The sequence below is a fragment of the Erythrolamprus reginae genome, chromosome 4, assembly GCF_031021105.1.
Source record: "Erythrolamprus reginae isolate rEryReg1 chromosome 4, rEryReg1.hap1, whole genome shotgun sequence".
NCBI classification, from domain to species: domain Eukaryota; kingdom Metazoa; phylum Chordata; class Lepidosauria; order Squamata; family Dipsadidae; genus Erythrolamprus; species Erythrolamprus reginae.
In genome coordinates this window covers 56,220,726-56,247,260 of record NC_091953.1, presented here as the reverse complement: position 1 = coordinate 56,247,260, position 26,535 = coordinate 56,220,726, and the positions used below count along the sequence as shown (strand labels likewise).

Genomic DNA, 26,535 nt, shown 5'->3' with positions numbered 1-26,535 from the left:
TCTTTTGCTACGAAATCATCAATATTCCTCGGCTATCCCTGAGTGGGCTATTCGGGACTTCATAGCACCGATATGGGAGCTTTTTTAATTTCTTTTTTTAAAAGAAGGCTTTAAAATTAGGAGATCAGTCTTTCCCCCCATAAGTTCTTTTCTCATGAGGATGCAAAGACAAAAACGAAACAAAAACAAATAGCCTCGACTACCGCTAAAGCGAAGCGGCCGGAGAGGAACCGAGGGAGACGGAACGCTTTTGTCTTGATCGGTGTTTCCGGAGGACGCGAATTGCGTCGGACCGCCCAGAAGAAGTAGCAGAGGACGAGAGAAGGGAAACTAGGGATGGCTTCTGTTTCGTTTGCCCGTGGACTATGGCGGGGCTGCACCAAAAGTAAGCATAAGGAGGAACACGAGGGATGGGTGGTTTAAACGCTGGACTCAGGAGATGTAGTTAAGGTATTATTATATTGCCATTCACTTGTATATGTCTTAATATTGCACTGCTCAGATTAAAATACTGCCATCCCTGCCTATCCTTCTTAACGATAGAGCAGAATATCTGTAATCCAGAATTGAAATATGCGGTCCTTGGGTTGTTTTCTTGCAGACGTAGCACCATCATTGCAGGTAGGGAGTAGAATACACAGTTTGGTCTCAATTTTGTATTCTAGTGACTTGCCCTGACAGTGTTAAGTGGGAATGGTCTTGTTGCTTCTTTAATTGGGCTGCTTACTGTTACCTTGTTGGGCAATTCCTTGATTGGGGTATTTTTTGTTTCTCGATTGTTGGTCTAATGCTAATCTGAATATTAACATTGCAGTCTTAATATTGTTAGCATTATTCAAATATTAATATTTATGTCTGTGTGCTTTTTGATAGCTGATCGTTCCCTTGTTTGTTCATTGAGTGTCTCTTAAATAGTATGTATTATGTTGTTTATGTCTATGTGCTTGTTGATGGCCAGTTTGATGGCCCTAACTCTGACAAATTGGCACAAACAACATTTATACCACTCAAAAGAAAATCAAAAAGCCCAAAAGGGAACAAAAAGAATAGAATCCATCCTCATCATCAGTCAGCACTCAGATAAGTAGAGATTAACACCAAAATTAACATTAGATTAACAATGTTTAACATTTGGTTGAAACCAAAGAACAACCAAGATCACTTCCATCAACGCTGATAAGGAAAGCCACTAGAATATAAAAGGAGAACAAACCCCACTTCCTACTAGCACTGCTAATGTCTTGTTTGGTAACAAAATACCTGCAAGAATCTTAGTCAGCATCAAGGACCCCTCTTGTCCTTCTTAAATCTTGCAAGAACAGCAATGAGCATGGTGATGGCTGTTTGCTTTAAATAATTAGGGAAAGTTAAATAACCATTTGCATAGTATCAATAATATTTTCTGTCTAAGGCTTGCATTTCTCAAGTTTAACCCTGGAATTTAAAAATGGATTCCATGACTATGAACATTGAGCTCAGTTTGTTTTATGTGGCTGGTGCCCCTGGAGATTTTATAGCCTGACATTTCAAACTCTATGCTCCATAGGTTGAAGAATATTTTCTTGATAATTGTTGGTAAGAAAAGCAGAGTTGGTAGGTCTGACATATTAAGGAGCAGTGTGCATTGTGTGTGGTAAAGTGTTTGTGCAGTGAAGTTCATAGCATCATTGTGCATATTTATAAAGACTTAAATAATCATTTGATTATTGCCATTGTCTCATACACATACATATCTTAAACTAGCAGGAACTTACTGTACTTCTCTTAAAAGATTTAAGTTATTTTTGTCTGATTTGGAGTAAAGGAAATGCATTTTCACAGATTCCAGAGATATTAATGAGATATTAATTATACGTCTTGTAGCAAGGAATATTTTTCCTTCATTAATTTTGGTCAAAATTCATAGAGCTTACTTCTTATAAATGTATTAGCAAAGATGATATTAGATAATTAAAATAATATATTTTAAAATGTTTCTTTTTTCTCAGGGTTAATTTCCACTGCACCTACTCCTCAACTTTTAACAGCAGAAATTGCTCAAAGGCGCAATGATCTGTTCACAAAAGAGAAAGAAAGACAGCTGTCTCTTAATCCACGGATTGAGAAAATTGAAGTAAAACATGTGGGTAAATCACACCCTGGCACCTTATTTATAATGAACAAAGGACTTTCCACTCCATACAGTTGTGCTATGCGTAAGTAATTGAAATGGTTGTTGTTAAGCTGAATAACAAACTGAAACATGTTTTGTGTAAGAAGAGCTATGGTTTAGTTAGTTGTGCTTCTACAAATATATAATGGTTGGGAGTTAAACTTATTCTTAGTAAGTGTTCACTTGGGATCACAAATCATTCTGATTCCCTAATATGTTTCTTGGTTTCTACAGATCTGTTCTCTTCTTTGATACCTAGCATGTAGCAATTCGGAATACTCAGTTGTGTTGAGTCAATTTCACCCATGCCTATTAATTCCCCATGAAGCATTATTAGAGGAGAGAAATACTCCCAAGTCATTATGCTATTTAGCAATGATTTATAACTTGATTCAAAACATGCAAAAATAAAATAAAATCCTGGCTTCTTCAACCAAAAAAAGATTCTGATAATATCTCATGGTTCAAGAAAACTATGGATGAAACAATTAGTTTTTACCGTAGTTATTATACAGGTGATTGTTTTGGACCAGGAGTCCACACGTTAAGATTTTAAGACTTGTGGACTTCAACTCCCAGAATTGTAGGCTGTTGTTTCACTAATAAAATATGATTCTATGATCCTTTGAAGTTTAATTTTTATTTTACTGTGTCTGTTTTTTCCAGATTTAAGTGAATGGTATTGTAATAGAGCTGCGCTCGCCCTTGTAGATGGGCAGCTCTGGGATATGTACAGACCTTTGACTCATTCTTGTGAAATTCAGTTTCTTACTTTCAAAGATGAAGATGCCGAAGAAGTGAACAAAGTATGACAATACTGGATTTCTTGCTTTATATTGTTTTTATTAAACCTGAAGGCAAAAGGATGCATGGTTTAAATTTAGTTAAATGTAAATACAGGTAGTCTTTGCTTAAATTTGAAAATTTGGGACTGGAATTTCTGCTACTGAGTGATGCAGTGGCAAAGCACAATGTCCTCGGAGAAGGGCAGCATGCAAATCTAATGAATGAATGAATGAATGAATGAATGAATGAATGAATGAATGAATGAATGAATGAATGTCAGGTGACCACATCATTTAGTGACGGCAATCTTGATTGTGATTGTTGTGTGAGGATCATCAGTTATTAAGCAAGGACATCTTGTAACTTCCTGCAAGCAAAGTCAAAGGAGAAGCAGGCAGGAAGCTGCAAGTCCTAGTTGTAACAAATTTTTCTTTAGTTTGCAAGCAGGCCAATGGGCAGGTGAGTGCTATGGAATATGAGCAAGTGGGGGAGGGTTTAGGGTGCTCTGCTAGGAATGCAGCCAAGCTAAATCTTGCAGTCTGGCATGATTGCTGGGCACCTATGGCCCTGTGCAAACATGGTCAAGTGTGCACACACTGTTGAGTGCAGATATAGTGATTGCTGTAAGTTGGCATGTGCTATAGAATGCCAGATTTTCCAGATCTAACTGTAGCAGGGCTCCGCAGAAGAAAAACTGGAATATTACAACTGTCATAAGAATGAGATAATTGCTAAATGCCTGAAACACAATTGTGATTCTCGTGGCACTATTGTGGCAGCTATAAATTCAATAACGGTATACCATTCATTCAGCACCATCAAGGTCATAACCCAATAACAATTTATAGAGAAGTTGATTCAGAAATGATTGGAATATAATGATATTCTGTTTTTCTTATTATTCATCTTAATCCCCCCCTCCCAGTTTTATGTGAATAGTATAAAAGAGATCTGCTATAAAGGATAAAGGATATAGTTTCTTTAATCTTTCTTCCAATAATTACAGATTTAAATAATACAAGTGGAATACAGTACAAGGCATTCTTTTTCCTTAGGATAGTCAGAAACAGAATACATGTCCGGCTGCATTTTTAATTACATTTGCTGTCAAATATAAAACTTCATAAATAATACCTTGAGTCTTTTAAATTTTGCTTTTGAAACTTGCACTGAACTGTCTTGATATAATTTGAATTCATAATCTATTGCAGGCTTATTGGCGTTCTTGTGCTATGATTCTGGGCTGTGTTTTAGAACAAGCATTTAAAGATGAATATTCAGTTACTCTTGTTAAAGCTCCAGAAGTGCCAGGTAACATAACTCTCTAAAAGAGTATTACAATGAATATCTCTGTAATTTACACATTTCAAAAATGTTGGTATAGCATTTTGGGTACATACAAAATATTTTGAATTATAGTCTGAACTTACTAGAAGATTACAAATCAGAGGAAAATTATAATAGACAATTTACTAAATTACCAGTTTCAGTAGATCATTGTCAACTTTTTGGTACATCTAACTATATAAATTTCTTATGATGGTAAATACTTTAATTATTTTTTCTGTGAAGTTAGTATACCTATTTTTTTTCAGTTGGTCTTTATTTTGAATTGGCTGTATCCAAAACCATGTTAATAACATAATGCTGAAGAAAGCATACTTCTTAAAATGATTTCCTAACCTATGTTCAATTCTAAATTGCATATGATAGCAGAACAGATAAAATTCCTGTTTAAATAGAATAGAATTGCAGACATAGTTTGAATATTACTTTTAATATTTAAACTAATTCTGCAATTTGAAATGTATCTGTTCAATTTACCCTATTGAACTAGAATAAATTTACTTACACTATGTATGTGAATATAGAGAGTTGTGTTATAACCCTCCATGCTTCCCAAAAAATATTTTGAATAAAAATCTTTCTTTTTTATTCTCTTGAATAAAAAGAGAAGTTAAGATAATGTTAGGTGAAGGTTTTTGTGAAAAAGTTCCAAAGACATTCAGTTATTGACCAAAGTGTTTCTACAGTTTTTTGCCAGAGCAAGTGTCAATGCTGGAGGAAGACCTAAAAGTCTGTTTTGATATTTGGACACAATTCATTATTTTTGTTCAAAAGTGGGATGTGTAGAACTCAATAATTAACTATGTAGCCATATTTAGAATTCATTTCTTTACCATCCAGGATTTATTTGTTTTGATAATATCTTGTTTAATGAAGAATTCTGAATAACTTAAAACTTGTATCCTGTTTTTGATATTTTGCTTAATTAAGACATGCCTAATTATGGATTTAGAATTAATTGTGTAGCAACTTTTCTGGAAGGGAAAACTGATACGGTAACAATATGCTGGTTCTCATTGACTTCGTTAAATATCTGACTTTGAAAAATCTATTCCTATCAATATTTCAAAATGTTTTGCTATATAGTGACATCTGGAGCATTTTGTTACGATGTAATCTTGGATAGCACACTTGATGCATGGACACCAACTGAGGTAAGTTCAAACTGATTTAATGGACAACTCAATATATCTACTCTTTGAAAAGAATGATTGCTAAATGTAAAAATTGCAATGGATATTTGTATCCACACAGAACTTTATGTGTTTGTGCCCTATATTTTATTTGCTCTTATTATGTAATAAACATTTTGAACTACTGGAGAAATTAATTTTGCATAAATTTTAGAGGTTGAACTGCACAGAGGCTGCTGGATCAAGCCTCTAATGCTTATTTGGGTTTCAAATGTATATTTTTTTGAATACGATATATTTAAAATACGGTAGTACCTCTAGATACGAGCTGCTCCACATGCGAGTATTCCAAGATATGAGCCACGAGGGGAGAGAAATTTCTTTTCGAGACCCGAGCTCAAATTCGGGATATGAGCCGAGCGTCCACTAGGTGGCGCAAGAATCCTTGCTTCTGGTTATCTCGGAGGGGAAAAACAAAGTCTAAAGCCATTTGTTCCAGATACGAGTTGTTCGACGTACAAGCTCCCTTCTGGAACGAATTAAACTCATATCTAGAGGTACTACTGTATGCATATTGTGAGGAAATTAAATATTTTGTAAAAATTGACCTGAAAACAGAATGTATGCAGAAATAGCAGACAAGAAATTGATTGATTGATCCTCCTATGATGATAGAGTCAATATTCGATTTTGTTCTGGATTCAGCCTTAATTTATATACATTTAAGTTATAAAACCTAATCTGGAGCTTCTTCAGCACTGGTCCGGTCATATTTAGTCTGATTATATTTTTATTATAAAACTCTTTTTCTGCCATTGTTCCACCCTCTGGAACAGACAGCACATGTTTAAGAAATAATAATAAAAATAACATCAAACATCCACATATGTCTATCCCCCATCTTTGGTAAGGACTACAAGTAGAGAGGCAGACAGAAATATCTAATCCAGCTGGCTGATTGTACGATAAACCAATAATATTGATTGTTAGTCATGTAGAAAAATGCAAGGAGGCAGGTTAATTTTAAGCTAGTCTTGCCTTAATATAGTAGAAATATTTTTTAAAGTATGGGGTATTGAAATATGTAAATTGGATTTGGATAGCGTCACAAGCTTGCCCTCAAACATTTCTTACAGTATTTGCTATAATTGCTAAAATAATTACTTCGTATAATTCCTTCTGTATTGCATTAGGGATGAAATAAAAGGAATACTCTGTGATATGTTTAAATCGATTAAGCCAAATAATTGTCCATACTGCTGGGCAGATGGAGGATATTTAGTTTTTTTAAGCTTAGATGATAGGAAATATGTTCTGTTTTTTATGCTTACTATATTCCTGCAAAGACAAAGCTAACTTAAATTAGCTACACCTTAAAAAGTCTCCAGAATAGTGTTTAAATATTACATACCAAGAATTTAAAATATTTAAATTATTTGAACCTTTTTGTTTGTCATGTTTGTCTATATAATCTGTATTTTATCTCATTTTTGAAGGAAAATCTCCGTTCTCTTTCAAGAGATGCTTTCAGATTAATTGACAAAGATTTGCCATTTGAAATGCTGGAAGTCGATGCAAAAGTGGCACTTGAAATATTTGAATATAACAAGTTAGTATTAAAAACCTATATGTCAGAGTTAAAATGTCATTCAGAAAAGATTTCTACCTGCCTGTCCCTGCAGTTATGTATATAACCTGAAATCAGTGTTTCATTCAGAAGATCCATAATATAATTTGCAATTAAAAAATAAACAGGTCCTTATTAATTTACTTTTGGTTTTCATGTCTATTAGTATGTTACTGATAATGAAAAGATATGGCTGAACAATGTATAATTCCTGTTAAAATAGCCATATATTGCAGCCATATTTAACATGTGTTATATATTATTTATTTTGTAATACGTGATGCACATCCTTCCCCTTTGAAGAGTAATAACAAGAATGAATAAAATGGAATATGTTTTCTGTGGGTTTAAATGCATGAGCATTTATTATATAATAATAGGGTTTTGAAGTTTTAGGAACATCTCTACTAGAAGCAATGCTGTCAACAGTTAATAAAGGACTGATGGTGGATATAAAGAGATTTTCTCAGTTTTCGAAAAGAAAGAAAAATATTTCTTAGTCCAGTGTTAATAGAATGGCATGTACGAAGAAAAAATGTTGGATGATTTTAAAAGAAAAGAAATAGCACTTATATACTCTTCTCCCCTAAACTGCTTGAAGAGTCCAATGTGGCAGGGACTGAGTTAAAAATTAACATATTATGTCCCGCCCACCACTGCCCCATCAGGTCAGTCTTAAAAACTCAGTCATAGTGTAGGGACTATGAGTTTTCTTCTCCAGAGAGAAAGAGAGAATTTTTTCCTACTTTTCTCTAACTGACTCTTTTTTCCCCTTTTTTACAGGAGAAGAAGATACTCCAGGAATTTTGAGAGCCACTGCCCTCCTGGGTATTGCTCTCCAACTCTTCAATCCCTGAGAGGCCACTGCTCTCCGGAGTATTGCCCGCGGTCAGACACACCCCCCCCCCACCGATCTCTGCCATCCAGTTAAGCCAGTGCAATACAGTACCTCTGATTCTCAGGAATCGCCGATAAGGAGGACTTGCGGCATTCACGGTGTTCCCCGAAGCGGGGAATCAGCTGTTTGGTGGCTCAATCCCCTGCGGTCAAGTGACGGCGCGGCAAGCAGGGTGTTCATAGTAGCACCGAGGTACAAGGATCCATGGTGCCGCCGCAAGGATCGCCCGCCGCCCGAGGTCATGCCCGCCATTTTGCGGCGTTGTCCGGGGTCCCTTTGGACACCTCCGTCATTTTGGAGCTAGTTTTTCCCGCCTTACCTCATGCCCGCCATTTTGAAGGGGCCGTTATCATGGCAGTAAGGGGAATGAGTAGGCTAATTCTAGCCACCTAACGGCCAACATTTTGAAAGGGGGCGTTACCATGGTAACAGAAGCCAAAACAGGCCTCTGCCTGGACCTCAGCCAATCACAAGGTGAGAGGCCGATGACACATTACTCAGGGGACTCAAGTCTCACTCATTTCGCCATTTTGTCTCAACTCTGCATCGTGTAGGAGCTTCCTCTCGTAGCAAACAGTACTGTGAGCGTTATTATTTCACCTAATTATGTCTCAACAACCACAGGGCAACACCCAGCGACTCTGCTGCTTCTTCAGTAGCTAAAGGGAAAGATAAAGGCCCTTGCTCCAAATCCAAAGGGAAAAGTTCTCAGACCTCAACTGCCCTAAAAGAGGCTGAGAAGAAAATCAGGGCCCTTGAGGCTCAGCTGGAAATGGACAGACCAAGGCAAGAGCCTAGTCCATCAGCCAGCATTATCCCATCTCATCAACAGAGCCCTTTGGCCTCAACTACCTTTCCAACAGTTACCTTTGAAGAGCCTGCCCTAACTGGAGGGGGGGATCTGTCGCCAGACCACCCCCTGAGCGCTCCCCTGCCATCTGAAGGGATTCAAAGGTCAGAGTGGACCAGACCAGCTTCCCAACCATGGCTTCAACCATCTCAACCTGCAGCAGCTATCTTTACCCCAACTGCAGCAGGGCTCAGGGGCCCCATGTATAACTGGCAGAATATGTCACCATCATTGCAGGATATGATAGCATCTGCATACTCACAGGGCATCCTGGTAGGCGCTCAGCAACGCCCATCCCCATTACCACCTTGTACCAGTAGACAGGACCTTTGGGCAGCACCTGCATCCACCCCATCCTTAAATGATTCCTTCCAAGAAGATCGTGGTCTAAGAGAGGTGCCCACAGATCCAGAGGAGGAACTCTCTGAAGATGAGGCCAACTTACCCGAACAGCCCGCCTTCGCTGGACTATTCAAACCGTCTCTTTTTAGAGTCCTATTAAACAAAGCAAAGGCCACACTGGCCTTAGAAAACACAGAAAAGCTGGCAGGCCAAGAGGTGGGCATCCTGCCAGCGGCTAGACTTATTAATGAGCCTCAAAGGGAATCTGAACACATCCCTTCTGCTCCTATTTTTTCAGAAAATATAAAAAGGCCCTGGCAACACCCAGCATCAGCCCTGGCAACACCCAGCATCAGCAAGGAGACAGGACAGACAGGGGGCCCCATACTTCTGAAGACAGCCCTTTCGGTCGGACCCATCCATGACTGCGTCCCTGGTCACCAGGGCCTATGGACAAGGGGCCTACACCCAACCATCTTACAGGTCGGACAGAACCAATTATGGGGACAGAAACTGCCAATTCCAACAACCCCGAAGACCCTTCCAGGGTGGTAACAGAGGAGGATACCGCAGACAGAAGTGACTCCACCCACATGAGACCCATTGGTGGATGCCTGCAGTTCTTCACCGAATCTTAGGGAGCTATATCCACCGACACATGGGCCTTAGACACCGTGGCACAAGGCCTATGGATAAACTTCTTACAAACCCCACCAAACAGATTCATGCAATGCCCAACACTGACACATCCACGAAAGCAGTCTCTTCTTTTCCAAGAGGTCCAACATCCTTTGGACATTGGGGCAATAGAACCAGTACCGACAACGCAGCGGGGACAAGGATTCTATTCCATAGTCTTCATAGTCCCTAAAGCGTCTGGTGGATGCCGTCTAATTCTGAACCTCAGACAGCTAAACATTTACATCCACTATCAGAGGTTCAAGATGCATTCCTTACACACTATCCTAGCATCTATCCGACATCAGGATTGGATGACCTCCACAGACTCAAAGGAGGCATATCAACATGTACTGGTCCACCCACATCATCGGCGCTTCCTTCGTTTCTGCATCCAAGATCAACACTTCCAATACAAGGCCATGCCCTTCGGCTTATCCTCGGCCCCCAGAACTTTCACCAAACTCTTAGACGTCTTGACAGCCGACCTCAGAACGCGTTCCATACGCCTCCTTGCCTATCTGGACAATATAATTATTCTATCCAGAAGCCTACAACAAGCCAAACGGGACCTTGCGCAGTCAATAGAGTCCTTGGAGAGATGCAGGTTCACAATCAATTACAACAACAGCCACCTGCAACCAACCAGATGCCTACTGCACCTAGACACTACGATAGACTCATCAACCGACATCGTCTATCTCTCATCAGAGAGACAACAGAAAATAATGACAATGATAGACTCGATACAACACCGCACCAAAGTTCCCTTGGCATTCCTATTGCAGTTGTTAGGAATGTTCATATTGTGCATAAACATCGTACCATGGGCTCGTCTGCGTGCTTGTCCACTACAGTGGCTGGTACTCCCCTTCCAGAGGACACGACTGAGCCACTCCAAACATCAAGTGTGCCTAATGGCAGCAGTTCGCCATTCCCTTCCTTGATGGACATCTTCAGCCCTAACTAGAGGCTCCCCCCTCCTCTATCATCAAGAGGTGACCATCACCACAGATGCAAGTCTCTCCGGCTGGGGAGCACATTGTGGATCTCAGGTTGCCCAGGGCCTGTGGTCGACAGAGGATTTAATAGACCCCAACATCAACCTGCTGGAGCTGCGAGCAGTTTTCAGAGTGCTACACACCTTTATGGACAGGATGGAAGGACAACATGTCCTTATCTTAACAGACAATGTAGCAACACGGGCTCATGTGAATCATCAGGGAGGCACAAAGTCGGGCCGCCTGATGCAGGAAGCCCATGCCCTAATTTCATGGGCAGAAGTGTACCTGGCCTCGATTCAGGCAGAGCACATCTCAGGATCAGAGAATCCTCAGGCGGATTGGTTAAGCCGCACAACTATCAACCCCAAGGAATGGTCCCTGAACCCAGAGGTCTTCAAGGGCATTGTTCACCGCTACGGCGAACCAGAGGTGGACTTATTTGCCTCATACTACAACAACCAGGTTCCACGGTTCTATTTCCGTTTTCCATCCCCGGGAGCCGACCAAGTCAACGCACTTCTCTCGCCATGGCCGAGAGGACTACTATACGCCTTCCCTCCGATCTGCTTGATACCCAGAGTAGTCTCCAAGATCATCTCAGAACGAGCAGAGGTGCTCCTAGTTGCTCCGTTCTGGCCCAGACGGCCATGGTTCGCGGACCTGATGGACCTGTCAATCTCCCCTCCATGGAAGATCCCATACCACCAGCTCTCCCTGACACAAGGGTCAATAGTTCACCCAAATCCTCAGTGGTGGAGACTTGCCGTGTGGCAATTGAAGGGGACCGCGTGAGGAGGGAGCACCTTCCTGAGAAAGTCATCCACACCATCCAAGCTGCATGGCAACCATCGACAACTCTCATATACCAAGCAACCTGGGCAACTTACTGGAGGTTCTGTAAGACTCAAGGAGTTCCACCTCGCTTGTCTTCCGTTCTTCACCTTCTAGACTTCCTACAGAAGGGGCTCGACGAGGGATTGACCCCCAACACTTTACGCAGGCAAGTGGCAGCTATAGCCACGGTCCTACGACCAGACCCCCTTTGCCCAATTTCACATCACCCATGGATAAAGGACTTTCTCTGGGGGGCATCGAACCTTTCCCCACCAGTTATCCATCATTTCCCATCCTGGGATTTGCCTTTGGTCCTACAGGCCCTTACAGGACCTCCATTCGAACAAATAAGGGAAGTCCCACTTCGCTTCTTATCAGTTAAGGTGGCCTTCCTGGTGGCCATAACATCAGCACGCAGAATATCAGAGTTGTTGGCATTATCAGTCTGCCTGGACCTCTGTGTTTTCCATCCCGACAGGGTAACTCTGCGATTAGATCCCAGTTTCTTGACCAAAATCAACACTAGATTTCACATGTCACAGGACATAGTTCTGCCTGATTTTTGCACCCACGGATCACACTCGTCGGAGCTCCGATGGCATAAGGTGGACGTTCGTAGAGCATTGAAGATGTACGTACGCCATACAAACACCTTCAGGAGAGTGGAGACATTATTTGTATCATTTCTCCTAGGATCCATGGGTGACAAAGTATCAGCCAAGACAATCAGTAGATGGATCCGCTCTTGCATTATTGAAGCATACAAGGCACGTTCTACACCTTTACCAGCTTGTGTAACAGCCCACTCTATTAGGAGTGCAGCCACTACCGCTGCTTGCACCCGACAAACTCCAATCGAGGACATTTGTCGGGCTGCAACTTGGTCTGCCCCCACGACTTTCCTAAGACACTATCGCCTAGATTTGTTTGCTTCAGTGGAAGCAGCCTTCGGCCGAAGAGTGCTACAAAGGGTTTGTGCTCCGGTGCCCCTGGTCCAGCCTATCCCGCCCTAATCCTGTTGCTTGGGTATATCCCACATTGGACTCTCCGAGCAGTGCAGGGGAGAAGGACCGTTGAACTTACCTGAACAGTCTTCTTGCTGCACTGTGAGGAGCGTCCAAACCCACCCGGTTTATTTGGCCCAGGGGCTCAATTCTCTGTGCTTCCTTTGATAGTTTCAATACTCTTAGGTTAATAAAATTGATTCTTTTCACTATTCCTTCATTTTTATTGACTGACCTGATGGGGCAGTGGTGGGCGGGACATACTAAATATGTTAATTTTTAACTCAGTCCCTGCCAATGAGTCTGAAGAATAACCCACATTGGACTTTCCTCACAGTGCAGCGAGAAGACCATTCAGGTAAGTTCAACGGTCCTTCTACCTGGATTTGCTGTTATTTTACATTATATATCATAGGAAGTTTAGTTATGGACCTGTTTCTTTGTGTTTTAGGTTCAAACAGGATATGGTTGAAGAAAGAGCTTCTCAAAACTCCAAAGGAGCAGTTATAGTGCACAGGTGAGCAAACCACTCTTTTTTAAAAATAGCTAGAAATCATTACCTTTACATTGAACAAGAAGTGAAATATTCTTACGATCCTGGGGAGAATAAATGAGGAGGTAAGGATTTGAGCAATGTTTTAATTCTTCAGTGAGAAGAAAGTTATGTCTTTGCATTCTCTCTCTTTCTCGTCCTTTAAAGTTATGTCAAAGAAGAGACCAGTAATTCCTGACTCATCAGGGTATATCATTTATCAGCAATTTATCTTTCATTGAAATGAGTGAAAATGTACAAAAATGCATTATACTCAGTGACCCAATCTACTTTCAGAACTCATGGAATTATCTTTTGTGATTAGGGCAAATATTTTACAAGGGATAAATAAGGCCTTAATCTTTGTTCTGGAAGCCTCCACTTGAAAATTATATGGTGTAAAGGATATCTTAATTCATGTGTGCATCTAAATCCTGGTGTTCCATTTAATATATTTTCATTCCATTGATCTATATTTTACTATATTACTTATATTGGCATTTCAATGTGGTGTTTGGTCTGTTACCTTAGTAGACAAGTTTATTACCACCTGAAAACTATATTTTAGAATTGTTGAGTAACTGGCACTAAAAGGCTTTATTTTAGCACTTCTAAATGACAAAATATGTAGCAAAAATAAAAAGTTACAGATTTATTGTGGCATTACCGCATTTTTCGCTCTATAAGATGCACCTGCTGATAAGACGCACCTAGATTTTAGAGGAGGAAAATAGAAAAAAAATATTTTGAGCCAAAAAGTAGGCTAAAATATTTATTACAATAACACTGCCCTAGGGGAATTGGGAAAATATACAAACAAGCCCCCCCTCTCTTTCTTTCTATCTCTCCCTCTTTCTCTCTACCTTTCTTTCTCTTTCTCTCTCTCCCTTTCTCTGTCCCTCTTTCTTTCTCTCTGTTCTTCTCTTTCTTTCTCTCTGTCCCTCTTTCTTTCTCTCTGTCCCTCTCTTTCTCTCTGTCCCTCTCTTTCTTTCTCTCTGTCCCTCTTTCTTTCTCTCTGTCCCTCTTTCTTTCTCTCTGTCCCTCTCTTTCTTTCTGTCCCTCTCTTTCTTTCTCTCTGTCCCTCTTTCTTTCTCTCTCTTATCTCTCCTTCTCTCACTCACTCTCTTTGTATCTCTCTCTTTCTCTCCTTCTCTATCTCTCCCTCTTTCTCTCTCCCCCTTTCTATCTCTCCTCTCCCTTTCTCTGTCCCTCTCTTTCTTTCTCTCTGTTCTTCTCTTTCTTTCTCTCTGTCCCTCTTTCTCTCTCTTTGTCCCTCTCTTTCTTTCTCTCTGTCCCTCTCTTTCTTTCTCTCTGTCCCTCTTTCTCTCTGTCCCTCTCTTTCTTTCTCTCTGTCCCTCTCTTTCTTTCTCTCTGTCCCTCTTTCTTTCTCTCTCTTATCTCTCCTTCTCTCACTCACTCTCTTTGTATCTCTCTCTTTCTCTCTCCTCTCTCTCTCCCTCTTTCTCTCTCTCCCTTTCTATCTCTCCTCTTCCTTTCTCTCTCTTTCTTTCTCTTTCTCTCTCCCTTATTTTTTCTGTTTTTCTGCTGTGGGCGGAGAGCGTGCGGCCCAGACCCTGAGCAGAAAGGGGCCTCCGTGGCTCCCGAGTGGCATCCGAAACTCGCTGGGCAATCTGCCAGGTGCTTTAGGGCCCCTCAAACCCCGACGACCTCGACCCCGGGGCCCTCCACCGCCCCCGGATCCTGGCCGGGACAGGGCAGCTTCCTCTGACAGGCGCCGCGCGGGGCCGAGGGGGCTCAGCAGGAGGCACAGCGGCGGGCGGAGAGAGGGAAGGGGGAGCAGCGGCGTCCCTCCTGGCCTTGGCGGGCCGCCCGACCCTCCCCACCTCCTGCAAACGCGGCGGGCGGCGGGGGGAGAGCGAGGAGCTGGCTCCGGCGGGTGCGGGGCTTGGCTGGCTGGCGGGGGGAGCGCCGCTGGTGGTGCGGAGGGAGACCCTCCTCCGGGAGGGAGGGGGCCAGGCAGCAGCTAGCCAGCCAGCCGGCGGGATGGCACTTCTGAGTTCGCAGCCAAACTTTGCACAGGCGGCGGCCGGCTGCGAGCGACTGGCTGGGTTTTGGGTCTTCGAGACCTCCCCGCCTCCTGAAGCGATTCCCGTAGCCTTCCCAAAGGCTCGGAGCCGCCAACGCTCCTCCGGTGCCGCTCCGCCTCCTAAACCTGCGCGGTGGAGGCGTCCCCCGGCCCAGCACTTCCGGAGGCCGAAAGGCGCGGCTCTCTTCGGGGTTGGGAAGAGGAGAGGCGGCGACAGAGGCGGCGGTCTCCAGATGAGTATATCGCCGCCCCCCCCCTGCTCCAGCGCCCCCCCCCTGCCTTCATCTTCGCTCCATAAGACGCGGCTGATTTTTCATCCTACTTTGGGAGGAAAAAAACTGCGTCTTATGGAGCGAAAAATACGGTAATTTTTCAGCCAGAGAGAAATTCATTATAGATCTTTAAAGACAATCATTCCAGAAGCTTTGAGTTTTGTCAGAACAATAATTTAGGCCATGATTCCAATTATTTATTCAGTTTCACTTCAACACATAGAATAGAATAGAATAGAATTTTTATTGGCCAAGTGTGATTGGACACACAAGGAATTTGTCTTGGTGCATATGCTCTCAACGTACATAAAGTAAAATATACATTTGCCAAGAATCATGTGGTACAACACTTAATGATTGTCATAGGGGTCAAATAAGCAATGAAGAAGCAATATTAATAAAAATCTTAGGATATACGCAACAAGTTACAGTCATACAGTCAACATGGGAGGAAATGGGTGATAGGAATGATGAGAAAAACTAGTAGAATAGAAGTGCAGATTTAGTAGAAAGTCTGACAGTGTTGAGGGAATTATTTGTTTAGTAGAGTGATGGCGTTCGGGAAAAAACTGTTTTTGTGTCTAGTTGTCTTGGTGTGCAGTGCTCTGTAGCGACGTTTTGAGGGTAGGAGTTGAAACAATTTGTGTCCAGGATGTGAGGGGTCAGTAAATATTTTACCCGCCCTCTTTTTGACTCGTGCAGTATACAGGTCCTCAATGGAAGGCAGATTGGCAGCAATTGTTTTTTCTGCAATTCTGATTATCCTCTGAAGTCTGTGTCGGTCCTGTTGGGTTGCAGCACCAAACCAGACAGTTATAGAGGTGCAGATGACAGACTCAGTGATTCCTCTGTAGAACTGAATCAGCAGCTCCTTGGGCAGTTTGAGCTTCCTGAGCTGGCGCAGAAAGAACATGCAGTGAATAGAAACTTATCACCCCACTGGATAGGTAACAGATGCACTTTTCAGGCTATTACTAAAACATTTTGGGGTGATTAAGCTTTCTGTGTTTTGTTTTCAACCAGATTTGGTGATTTTGTAGACATTAGTGAAGGACCACATATTTCAAGAACTGGCCTGTGTTATCAGTATGAAGTGACAGCAGCTCATAATATTCAAAGTAGCCAAGCTGAATTAAGAAGAAGATTCCAAGGTCTCTCTGTACCACATCAGTTAAAGGTTAGTAATACATTTCCTAGTATTTTTGTTTAGGATAAGAAAGAGAATACACTTATCATGGTGGTATTATTATTATTATTATTATTATTATTATTATTATTATTATTATTATTATTATTATTTATTGGATTTGTATGCCGCCCCTCTCCGCAGACTCGGGGCGGCTAACAACAGTGGTAAAACAACATGAACAATCCAATTAATAAAAACAACTAAAAAACCCTTATTATAAAAAACCAAACATACACACAAACATACCATGCATAACTTGTAATAACCTAGGAGGAAAGGATAACTTAACTCCCCCATGCCTGGCGACAAAGGTGGGTCTTAAGTAATTTGCCAAAGACAAGGAGGGTGGGGGCCGTTCTAATCTCTGGGGGGAGTTGGTTCCAGAGGGCCGGGGCTGCCACAGAGAAGGCTCTACCCCTGGGGCCCGCCAAACGACATTGTTTGGTCGACGGGACCCGGAGAAGGCCAACTCTGTGGGACCTTATCGGCCGCTGGGATTCGTGCGGTAGAAGGCGGTTCTGGATGTATTCTTGCCCAATGCCATGTAGGGCTTTAAAGGTCATTACCAACACTTTGAATTGTAACCGGAAACCGATCGGCAGCCAGTGCAGGCCACGGTATGCAGTAAATAGCCTTCAAATTCTTTGTCCTCAACTCACTGATGTTTCTCATGAGGAGAATTAAGGAAAAATGATGGGAAATTGGAAATAATCTCTTGTTCCTTTTCTTACTTGAAATAAATACAGTGATCCCCCGAGTTTCGCGATCCCGATCATTGCGAAAGGCTATATCGCGATTTTTCCACCCGATGACGTCACTCCCTTCCTTTCTCATCTTTCTTTCTCTCTCTCTTTCTCTGTCTTGCTTCTTCCTCTCTCACACTCTCTTCCTCCCTCTCTCATCTCTTTCTTTCCTTCTCTCTCTTTCTCTATCTCTCCCCCTCTTGCTCTCGAGCGGCAAGCGAGCAGCCAGGCGGGCGGGCGAACGGGCAAGCGGCAAGCGGCAAGCGAGCAGCCAGGCGGGCGGGCGAACGGGCAAGCGGCAAGCGAGCAACCAGGCGGGCGGGCGAACGGGCAAGCGGCAAGCGAGTAGCCAGGCGGGCGGGCGAACGGGCAAGCGGCAAGCGAGCAGCCAGGTGGGCGGGCAAGCGGCAAGCGGCAAGCGAGCAGCCAGGCGGGCGGGCGAACGGGCAAGCGGCAAGCGAGCGGCAGGGCGAGCGGGTGACCGGCAAGCGGCAAGCGGCAAGCGGCAAGCGATCTTGGGATTTCCCCTTTGCCTGGGCGGCGGGAAGACCCAGGGAAGGTTCCTTCGGCTGCCCAACAGCTGATCTGCTCTGCAGCGCGGCAGCAGCGAGGAGCCGAAGATGGGGTTTCCTCGTTGCCTGGGCAACGGGGAAACCCCATCTTCGGCTCCTCGCTGCTGCCGCACTGCGGAGCAGATCAGCTGTTGGGCGGCCGAAGGGTCTTCCCCGCCGCCCACACGCAAACTCCACCATCTGCGCATATGCGGCCATGGAAAAAGGGGCGCGCATGCGCAGATGGTGTTTTTACTTCCGTGCCGCTACATCGCGAGTTATCGATTATCGCAAGGGGTCTTGGAACGGAACCCTCGCGATAATCGGGGGATCACTATATTACAAAGCCAACATCTTAGAGTTTAGTGGAAAAGATTTAGTCAAACTTTTCAAACTATAGTATTGTATTTCTATTTAGAAAATGTAACATCATTCCCCCAAAAGCTTTCATCTACTTGATACATGTAAAGAAACATTAATTTTAAATATCTCATCTCTCCCTCTCCATCTTATTTATTTATTTATTTATTTATTTATTTATTTATTTATTAGATTTGTATGCCGCCCCTCTCCACAGACTCGGGGTGGCTAGCAACAGTAAAAAGACAATATAAACAAATCTAATATTAAAAGTAATTTTAAAAACCCCAATTTAAAGAACCAATCATACATACAGACATACCATGCATACATTTTATAAGCCTAGGGGGAAGGGAATATCTCAATTCCCCCATGCCTGACGACAGAGGTGGGTTTTAAGAAACTTAAAGGAGGGTGGGGGCAACTCTGATATCCGGGGGGAGTTGGTTCCAGAGGGTCGGGGCCGCCACAGAGAAGGCTCTTCCCCTGGGTCCCGCCAAACGGCATTGTTTAGTTGATGGGACCCGGAGAAGGCCAACTCTGTGGGACCTAACTGGTCGCTGGGATTCGTGCAGCAGAAGGCAGTCCCTGAGATAATCTGGTCCAGTGCCATGAAGGGCTTTATAGATCATAACCAACACTTTGAATTGTGACTGGAAACTGATTGGCAACCAATGCAGACTGCGGAGTGTTGGAGTAACATGGGCATACAGTGGAACCCCGACATACGAGCAGCTCTACTTACGAGCTACTCGAGATATGAGCTGGGAGAGTAGAGAAATTTTTGCTCGACTCACGAGCTTCCATTCGGGATACGAACCGAGAAGAGCCGGCCTGGCTTGCTTTGCTTCCGAGCTGATGCAGAGCCGAATAAAGCGTCACGCCCCTCTGACGCTTTCGGCGGCTTCCGAAGCGATGCTGGGCTCTTTTGCCGTCAAAAGCGTCAGGGGGGCGTGACGCTTTATTCGGCTCTGCAAAGCAAACCAGCCTGGCTCTTCTCCGTTCGTATCCAGCGCTTGGTGAGTCCTTGGCTTCTGCTGGGGGTGGGGGGATCTGAACGCTTTCTGCTGGGGGTGGGGGGATCTGAACGCTCTCCCTGGCTGGGAGCACTTTCGCTGCGAGAGAGGGCTTTCCCGAAAGGGACGGAGAAAGCCCTCTCTCGCAGCGAAAGTGCTCCCAGCCAGGAGGCTGCGAGAGAGGGCTTTCTCCGCCCTTTCGAGAAAGCGCGCCTGTCTGAAAAGATCGCCGCCGGTCTGGTGGGGTTTTGCAGCAACCTCCGAGCAACCTGGGCTCGGAGGTTGCTGCAAAACCCCACCAGACCGGCGGCGATCTTTTCAGACAGGCGTGCCGATTCTCCGCTTTTAGCAGTGAGCGGAGAATCGGCGCGCCTGTCTGAAAAGCTCGTAGCCGGCATGGAACATCCCCCCATGCCAGCTACGAGCTTTTCAGGCAGGCGCGCCGATTCTCCGCTCACTCCGGGTGAGCGGCGAATCGGCGCATCTGTTTAAAAAGATCGTAGCCGGCATGGAACATCCCCCCATGCCAGCTACGAGCTTTTCAGGCAGGCGCGCCGATTCTCCGCTCACTCCGGGTGAGCGGCGAATCGGCGCATCTGTTTAAAAAGATCGTAGCCGGCATGGAACATCCCCCCATGCCAGCTACGAGCTTTTCAGGCAGGCACGCCGATTCTCCGCTCACTCCGGGTGAGCGGCGAATCGGCGCATCTGTTTAAAAAGATCGTAGCCGGCATGGAACATCCCCCCATGCCAGCTACGAGCTTTTCAGGCAGGCGCGCCGATTCTCCGCTCACTCCGGGTGAGCGGCGAATCGGCGCATCTGTTTAAAAAGATCGTAGCCGGCATGGAACATCCCCCCATGCCAGCTACGAGCTTTTCAGGCAGGCACGCCGATTCTCCGCTCACTGCTAAAAGCGGAGAATCGGCACGCCTGTCTGAAAAGCTCGTAGCTGGCATGGGGGGATGTTCCATGCCGGCTACGATCTTTTTAAACAGATGCGCCGATTCGCCGCTCACCCGGAGTGAGCGGAGAATCGGCGCGCCTATCTGAAATGATCGGAGCCAGCATGGAAAGCCCCCCCATGCCGGCTCCGAAGCACCGGGCACCCCTCAGCCGACGTCTTTTCCCCTCAGCCCTCGGACTTGCACGCATTAATCACTTTTCCATTGTTTCTATGGGAAACAATGCTTCGACCTACGAGCTCTTCGACATACGAGGTTCCTTCCGGAACCAATTAATTTCGTATGTCGGGGTTCCACTGTATTTGGGAAAGCCCATCATTGCTCTCGCAGCTGCATTCTGCAGGACTTGAATTCAGATCATTTACTGATGACCTGATAGATCAGTTAGAAGGAGTAGAAACATTAATGGGAAAATTGAAGGACTTTGGTATGCTTGCAGATTTTAAGATTAATAATCTGAAGACCAAGATATTAACAAAGCTATGAAACTGGAAGATCAAATAGGATAATTAATCAGTGGAATGGCTTGCCCTCAGAAGTTGTGGGTGCTCCATCACTAATGGTTTTCAAGAAGAGATTGGACAAACATTTGTCAGAAATGATGATCTTCCTTTCCCTCTCCCTCCCTCCCCCCTCTCTCATGATATTTTATTCATAATACATAACACTGAAACACATTTTCATTGCAAAGTAGTAATAATGATTTATTAAATTTACATACTGACTGATTCTGTTTCATTACAGCTTTATCATACTATATGGTACAGATTGCGGAAAAGATCACAGAAACTGGTAAGTTTAAACCTACTAGTTTAAATAATAATCACTACATTTGCATGACTTATTTTTTGAAAGCTATGAAGAAACATAACCCTGTAATAAACTGTAATATAAAATATCAACATTCCATAAAAAAAGCATTGGAAATTATAATCAGCTTGTTTTGTGCTGATACTCTAAAGCAGAATTCTCCAACATTGGCAACTTTATGACTTGTGGATTTCAATTCCCAGAATTCCTCAGCCAGTGGATTCTGGGAGGTAAAATCCACAAGTTGTAAAGTTGCCAAAGTTGGAGACCCCTGCTGTAGATTTTTTAAATAGGTAATCCTAGTCTTGCGACCACAATTGTGACTGGAATGTCCATTGCTAAGTGATATGGTCATTAAGTGGCACTCAATTTTATGAGATTTTTTGCCACTGTCATTAAGTGAATTTGGCTTCCCTCATCAGACTATATTTTTTGGAAGCACCCTAGATAAGTTGTAAATGGTGATCAGTTGACTATGGGGAGGTTATGACAGATGTGAATGTGAGGACCAGTTGTAAGTTACTTTTTTTCAATACCTTTGTAATTTCAAACATTTGTGAACGTAATGGTCATATGCTTAGGTCAATGTGTGAAGAAAAACTTTTCATAAGATGTTCATAATACATAAGGATAAAACTATTTTTACATTCTTGGGCCTGGAAGGAATGACAATAGCACTACAGTGGTACCTCATCTTACGAACGCCTCTTCTAACGAACTTTTCAAGATACGAACCCGGTGTTTAAGATTTTTTTGTCTCTTCTTCCAAACTATTTTCACCTTACGAACCCAAGCCGCTGCTGCTGGGATGAAGGGGTTTCTTTTTTCCTCCCTTTTTTGAAGAAAGAAAAGGGAGGGGCGGCTTGGAGGGGGAAAAGACTGCATTTAAATAACTAGGAGAACAGCGTGTTTGCAGGCACTGAAAGAGTGTCTTTTGAAGAAGGAAAAGGGAGGGGTGCCCCCCTTGCCTTTCTTCCTTCCCACTCACCCTTTAGCCTAGCCTTGCTTCTTCCACCCGCCCCCTTTAGCTGCTCCTCCCTGCCCTCTGTTCGCCTCCCTTCTAAAGTTTGGGATTTTCCTGAAGGATTTGCATGCATTATTTGCTTTTACATTGATTCCTATGGGAAACATTGTTTCATCTTACGAACTTTTCACCTTATGAACCTCCTCCTGGAACCAATTAAGTTTGTATCATGAGGTACCACTGTATTCTGTTATTATTTGTATGTTCAATTGCTCCAGGTTTTAGATTGCATACACAATTCATGAAAATTATTGTTGACATTTTCCTGCTTTTAAAAAGCAGAGATTTATTCTTAACCACCTGCCATTTTGACAGATTTGGAGATGTGCGAATGTCCATTTTTGTCATAGTATAAATTACAGAATACATGGGATGTTCATCTCTGGATGGTCCAAACAATGTAATGCTTGTTTTTGACAATTGTGGCCAAATATAAATAATTTGAAGATTGCTAGGAGTCTTGAAGCTTTAGTTTGCCTATGAGTGGAATAGGGAGAGTACTGAATTGCAAAATAGATTTTTTTATTTGATTGCATAAAAGTAGTAGTAGGAATTGGGTTTAAGAATCATGGCAAAATGTGGCTGCCAATGTGCAGGATGATCAGTATGAACATTGAATAAGGGAGAGGGATTGGAATGGATTAGGGGATTTGGCAAAAGGGATATGAAAGTTTATATTTTATCTCAAGAATTTATTATGTTTTACAGATCAGTGAAAGAAGACCGGAAAAAACAAACGATGGAAATGAAATTACAAACGTTGAGCCTGCCTGACCCTTTCTAATCTATGTATGTGGAAATACTTATGAATTAAATTGAGATTGTTTTAAATTGCAGATTCATTATTCAGATCAATTCCTTGAAAAAATTCTTTGAGAGAAGGTTTTCAGAGACTCACAAAACATCACCCCTGCTTTACCAGACTAGAATTTAGATATACAGTGATCCCTCGATTTTCGCGATCTCGATCTTCGCGAAACGCTATACAGTATCGCGATTTTTCAAAAAATATTAATCAAAAATATTTTCCCACCCGATGACGTCACTCTCTTCCTTTCTCATCTTTCTTTCTCTCTCTCTTTCTCTATCTTGCTTCTTCCTCTCTCACACTCTCTTCCTCCCTCTCTCATCTCTTTCTTTCCTTCTCTCTCTTTCTCTATCTCTCCCCCTCTTGCTCTCGAGCGGTGCGTGGGCGGCGGGGAAGACCCAGGGAAGGTTCCTTCGGCCGCCCAGCAGCTGATCTGCTCGGCAGCGCCGCAGCAGCGAGGAGCCGAAGATCTGGGTTTCCCCTTTGCGTGGGCGGCGGGGAAACCCGGATCTTCGGCTCCTCGCTGCTGCGGCGCTGCCGAGCAGATCAACTGCTGGGCGGCCGAAGGAACCTTCCCTGGGTCTTCCCCGCCGCCCACGCAAAGGGGAAACCCCGATCTTCGGCTCCTCGCTGCTGCGGCGCTGCCGAGCAGATAAGCTGCTGGGCGGCGGAAGGAACCTTCCCTGGGTCTTCCCAGGTGCGGAAGTAAAAACACCATCTGCGCATGCGCGGCCATGGGAAAAAAAGGGCACGCATGCGCAGATGGTGTTTTTACTTCCGCACCACTATATCGCGAAAAATCGATTATCGCGAGGGGTCTTGGAACGGAACCCTCGCGATAATCGAGGGATCACTGTAATGGCAATAAAAAAGATTGCATATCTAGGGCTGTTTTACAGTATCTGCAGGCATTCAAAGACTGTTGCAAAATGAGAGATGAGTTCAGATACTGATCCTGACAGATGTTGGATTTTCCTCTCAGTTTAAATACCTCTACAATTCACAGTTAATGAATATGAGCAATAAGCCTGTACACATCACTCCAATTCACTTTGAATGGAAGATTCAAAGAGGGTGTGATTGAATTTGGGTTTGAAGTTTGATATTTGGAGCCAAATTGATTTGGACTATTTAAATAATTGGGATTCAGATTGGAAAGAAATGCATGGGCTATAAGAGCAAAGCATTGAAATATCCACAGATGTTTCTACTGAATGAGATGAAAATAGCAGGTTCAGTAGACTTTCTAACCCTGTCACACTTCAGCTGAATGTTACAAAATATTTTTGAAATAATATTCTTGAACCTCTTTGAAGGCAAAGAGAGCTTGATTTGTGTTTAGTGAACCAATGCAGCAAGTACCCTACTCCCAATGTTAAAATAAAGATGTTCAGAAAATATTTTAAGGTAATGTTTGTTTCCTGGAGTACCAAACCTTTCCCAAGACACTAAAAAATGCTTTGCTGATTCTATCTCCGAATTTGCAGAGTGATAGGAAAATAGATATATCAGGATAACTTTCTTGCTGCTTTCTGAAAAGAACATTCTCGTCCATAGAATGAATGGATGGGAATCAGAAGGCTGGTGGGCAGAGGCTGGTCTTTTCACTTCAAAATATGGATGAAAAATGTGTTCAACTTGTTCATCAATGAGGCGTCAACATTGACTGTGTTTCCCATGTTGCCCTTATAGTTACTTAGGTGCTGCAGTCCCTGCCATACTTGCTTCGGGTTATTATCTGCTAGATCAGTGATGGCGAACCTATGGCATGGGTGTCACAGGTGGCACGTGGAGCCATATCTGCTGGCACGTGAGCCGTTGCCCTAGCTCAGCTCCAACGTGCATGTGTGTGCTGGCCAGCTGATTTTTGCCTTGCACAGAGGCTCTGGGAGGGTGTTTTCTGGCTTCCAGAGAGCCTCAGGATGGATAAGGGAGGGAGTTTTTACTCTCCTACCGCTCCAGGGAAGCCCTTGGAGCCTGGGGAGGGCAAAACACGAGCCTACTGGGCCCACCGGAAGTTGGGAAACAGGCCGCTTCTAACCTCCAGAGGGCCACCAGGGAATGTGGGAAGGTGCTTTCACCCTCCCCAGACATTGAATTATGGGTGTGGGCACTCATGCGTGCGTGATAGTGCATGCCCATGCTCTTTCAGCACCCGAGGAAAGAGGTTCACCATCACTGTGCTAGATGGTTCTCCACCTTATGCTGTGTTGTTGTTTTGCCATCCTAATGTCTCTTCCAAGGTATGCCCTGGCCTCTCTTTATATATCACTGTCCCCTGCCTTGAGGGCAGAAACCCGGGCTCTCAGAAGCATCTGTACTTCAGCATTCATCCAGGGTTTACAATTTCTAGACTGATGCACTTATCTGTTGTTACACTGTCAGTGAATACTTTGATGTAAGAGAGTATGGCATCAGTGTATTCAAGCAGGTCGTGATGTTCAAATACACTTCACTCAGTGGTTTCAAAACAGTCCTGCAGCTGACTGAGAGCACCCTCTGGCCAGGTTTTAACTATTTTCATGAAAATAGTGATGTTTATTGTTTAAGAGACAACAAATGTTTGGATGCATTACCATGGTCCCCTTTCAGTTCTTACAAAGAATTAAATTTGCCCAAATGACACTGAATGTAAGCATTATTTTTCAGCCAATAATACAGACTCTGACTGGCCAGCCTTGAGTCCATATTCAGATTGCCGAGAATTGAGTTGAATCAATTGAGTAGACAAAACTGGTATCAAAGTTTAATACATCAGCATGAGAGAGAACAAACTTCAGTTTTGAAATTGACCACATTAAAGAAGCCCAGAGCTAAGATGGAATGAAGTCTTTGCCAGTTCAAAAGAGTTCTGGTAATAAGAGGTTAAAAATTGGGTAGAATTCAGACTAGCTGCTAAAGCCTGTGTCAGAGAGTTCATCACTATCTCTGAAATTTCCATTTATGAAAAGGAAATGTCAACATTGTGTGTTCTCACTAACAGGTTCAGAAGGGGCAAAGAGACCTTTCAAATCTGGGGTGTTTTTTACAAGGCTAACAAAGTGCTCCACAGCCATCTAGTTTGATTTTCTGCTTCAGAGTGGTTCCCTGCATTCTTTCATGAATGCGCTTTGATGTGATTATTTTACTAAACCTTCTTCTAATTAAAAAACAAAGTTTTATCCTTAGTCTCTAATGTTTTCAGATGTGCTGAACTGTCCATTTCCAGACATTTCAAACTGCAAGATTCTGACTGAATTCCAGAGGTTGCAATCCAAATATTTGGAAGGAATAAAGTTGGGAAAAGTAGTTAGTTATAAGTTTGATAGTAGAGTAATGATATCAAATTGCATGATCAGATATAATCCTTGTATTTAGATTGCAGTGCTCAAATTGATATTTGTATACAGTGATCCCCCGGTTATTGCGTCCCCGACCATTGCGAACAGGGTAATTTGCGATTTTTGAACCCGGAAGTCAAAACACCATCTGCGCATGCGTGCTCTTTTTTCTATGGGCACGCATGTGTAGATGGCGCCGGGCAGATAAGCTGCTGGGCGGCTTCCCTGGGTCTTCCCCCTCTTGC

The 26,535-nt window shown here is 43.4% G+C and overlaps 1 protein-coding gene across 2 annotated transcripts; it reads left to right on the top strand.

Annotated features, from left to right (window-relative positions):
- Nucleotides 1-276: 276 nt before the first annotated feature.
- Nucleotides 277-22,993, top strand: MRPL39 (mitochondrial ribosomal protein L39). 2 transcript variants are annotated; one of them, XM_070751765.1, is made up of 10 exons: nt 277-385; nt 1,989-2,195; nt 2,819-2,958; nt 4,150-4,249; nt 5,372-5,439; nt 6,915-7,027; nt 13,107-13,172; nt 16,530-16,683; nt 21,073-21,120; nt 22,871-22,993. In XM_070751765.1, the coding sequence occupies exons 1-10, from the start codon at nt 337-339 to the stop codon at nt 22,934-22,936; spliced, it is 1,011 nt and encodes a 336-aa protein (XP_070607866.1). In that variant the 5' UTR covers nt 277-336; the 3' UTR covers nt 22,937-22,993. The 2 variants fall into 2 exon arrangements, with proteins under 2 accessions (XP_070607866.1, XP_070607867.1); XM_070751766.1 differs by having other exon boundaries at nt 309-450.
- Nucleotides 22,994-26,535: the final 3,542 nt, after the last annotated feature.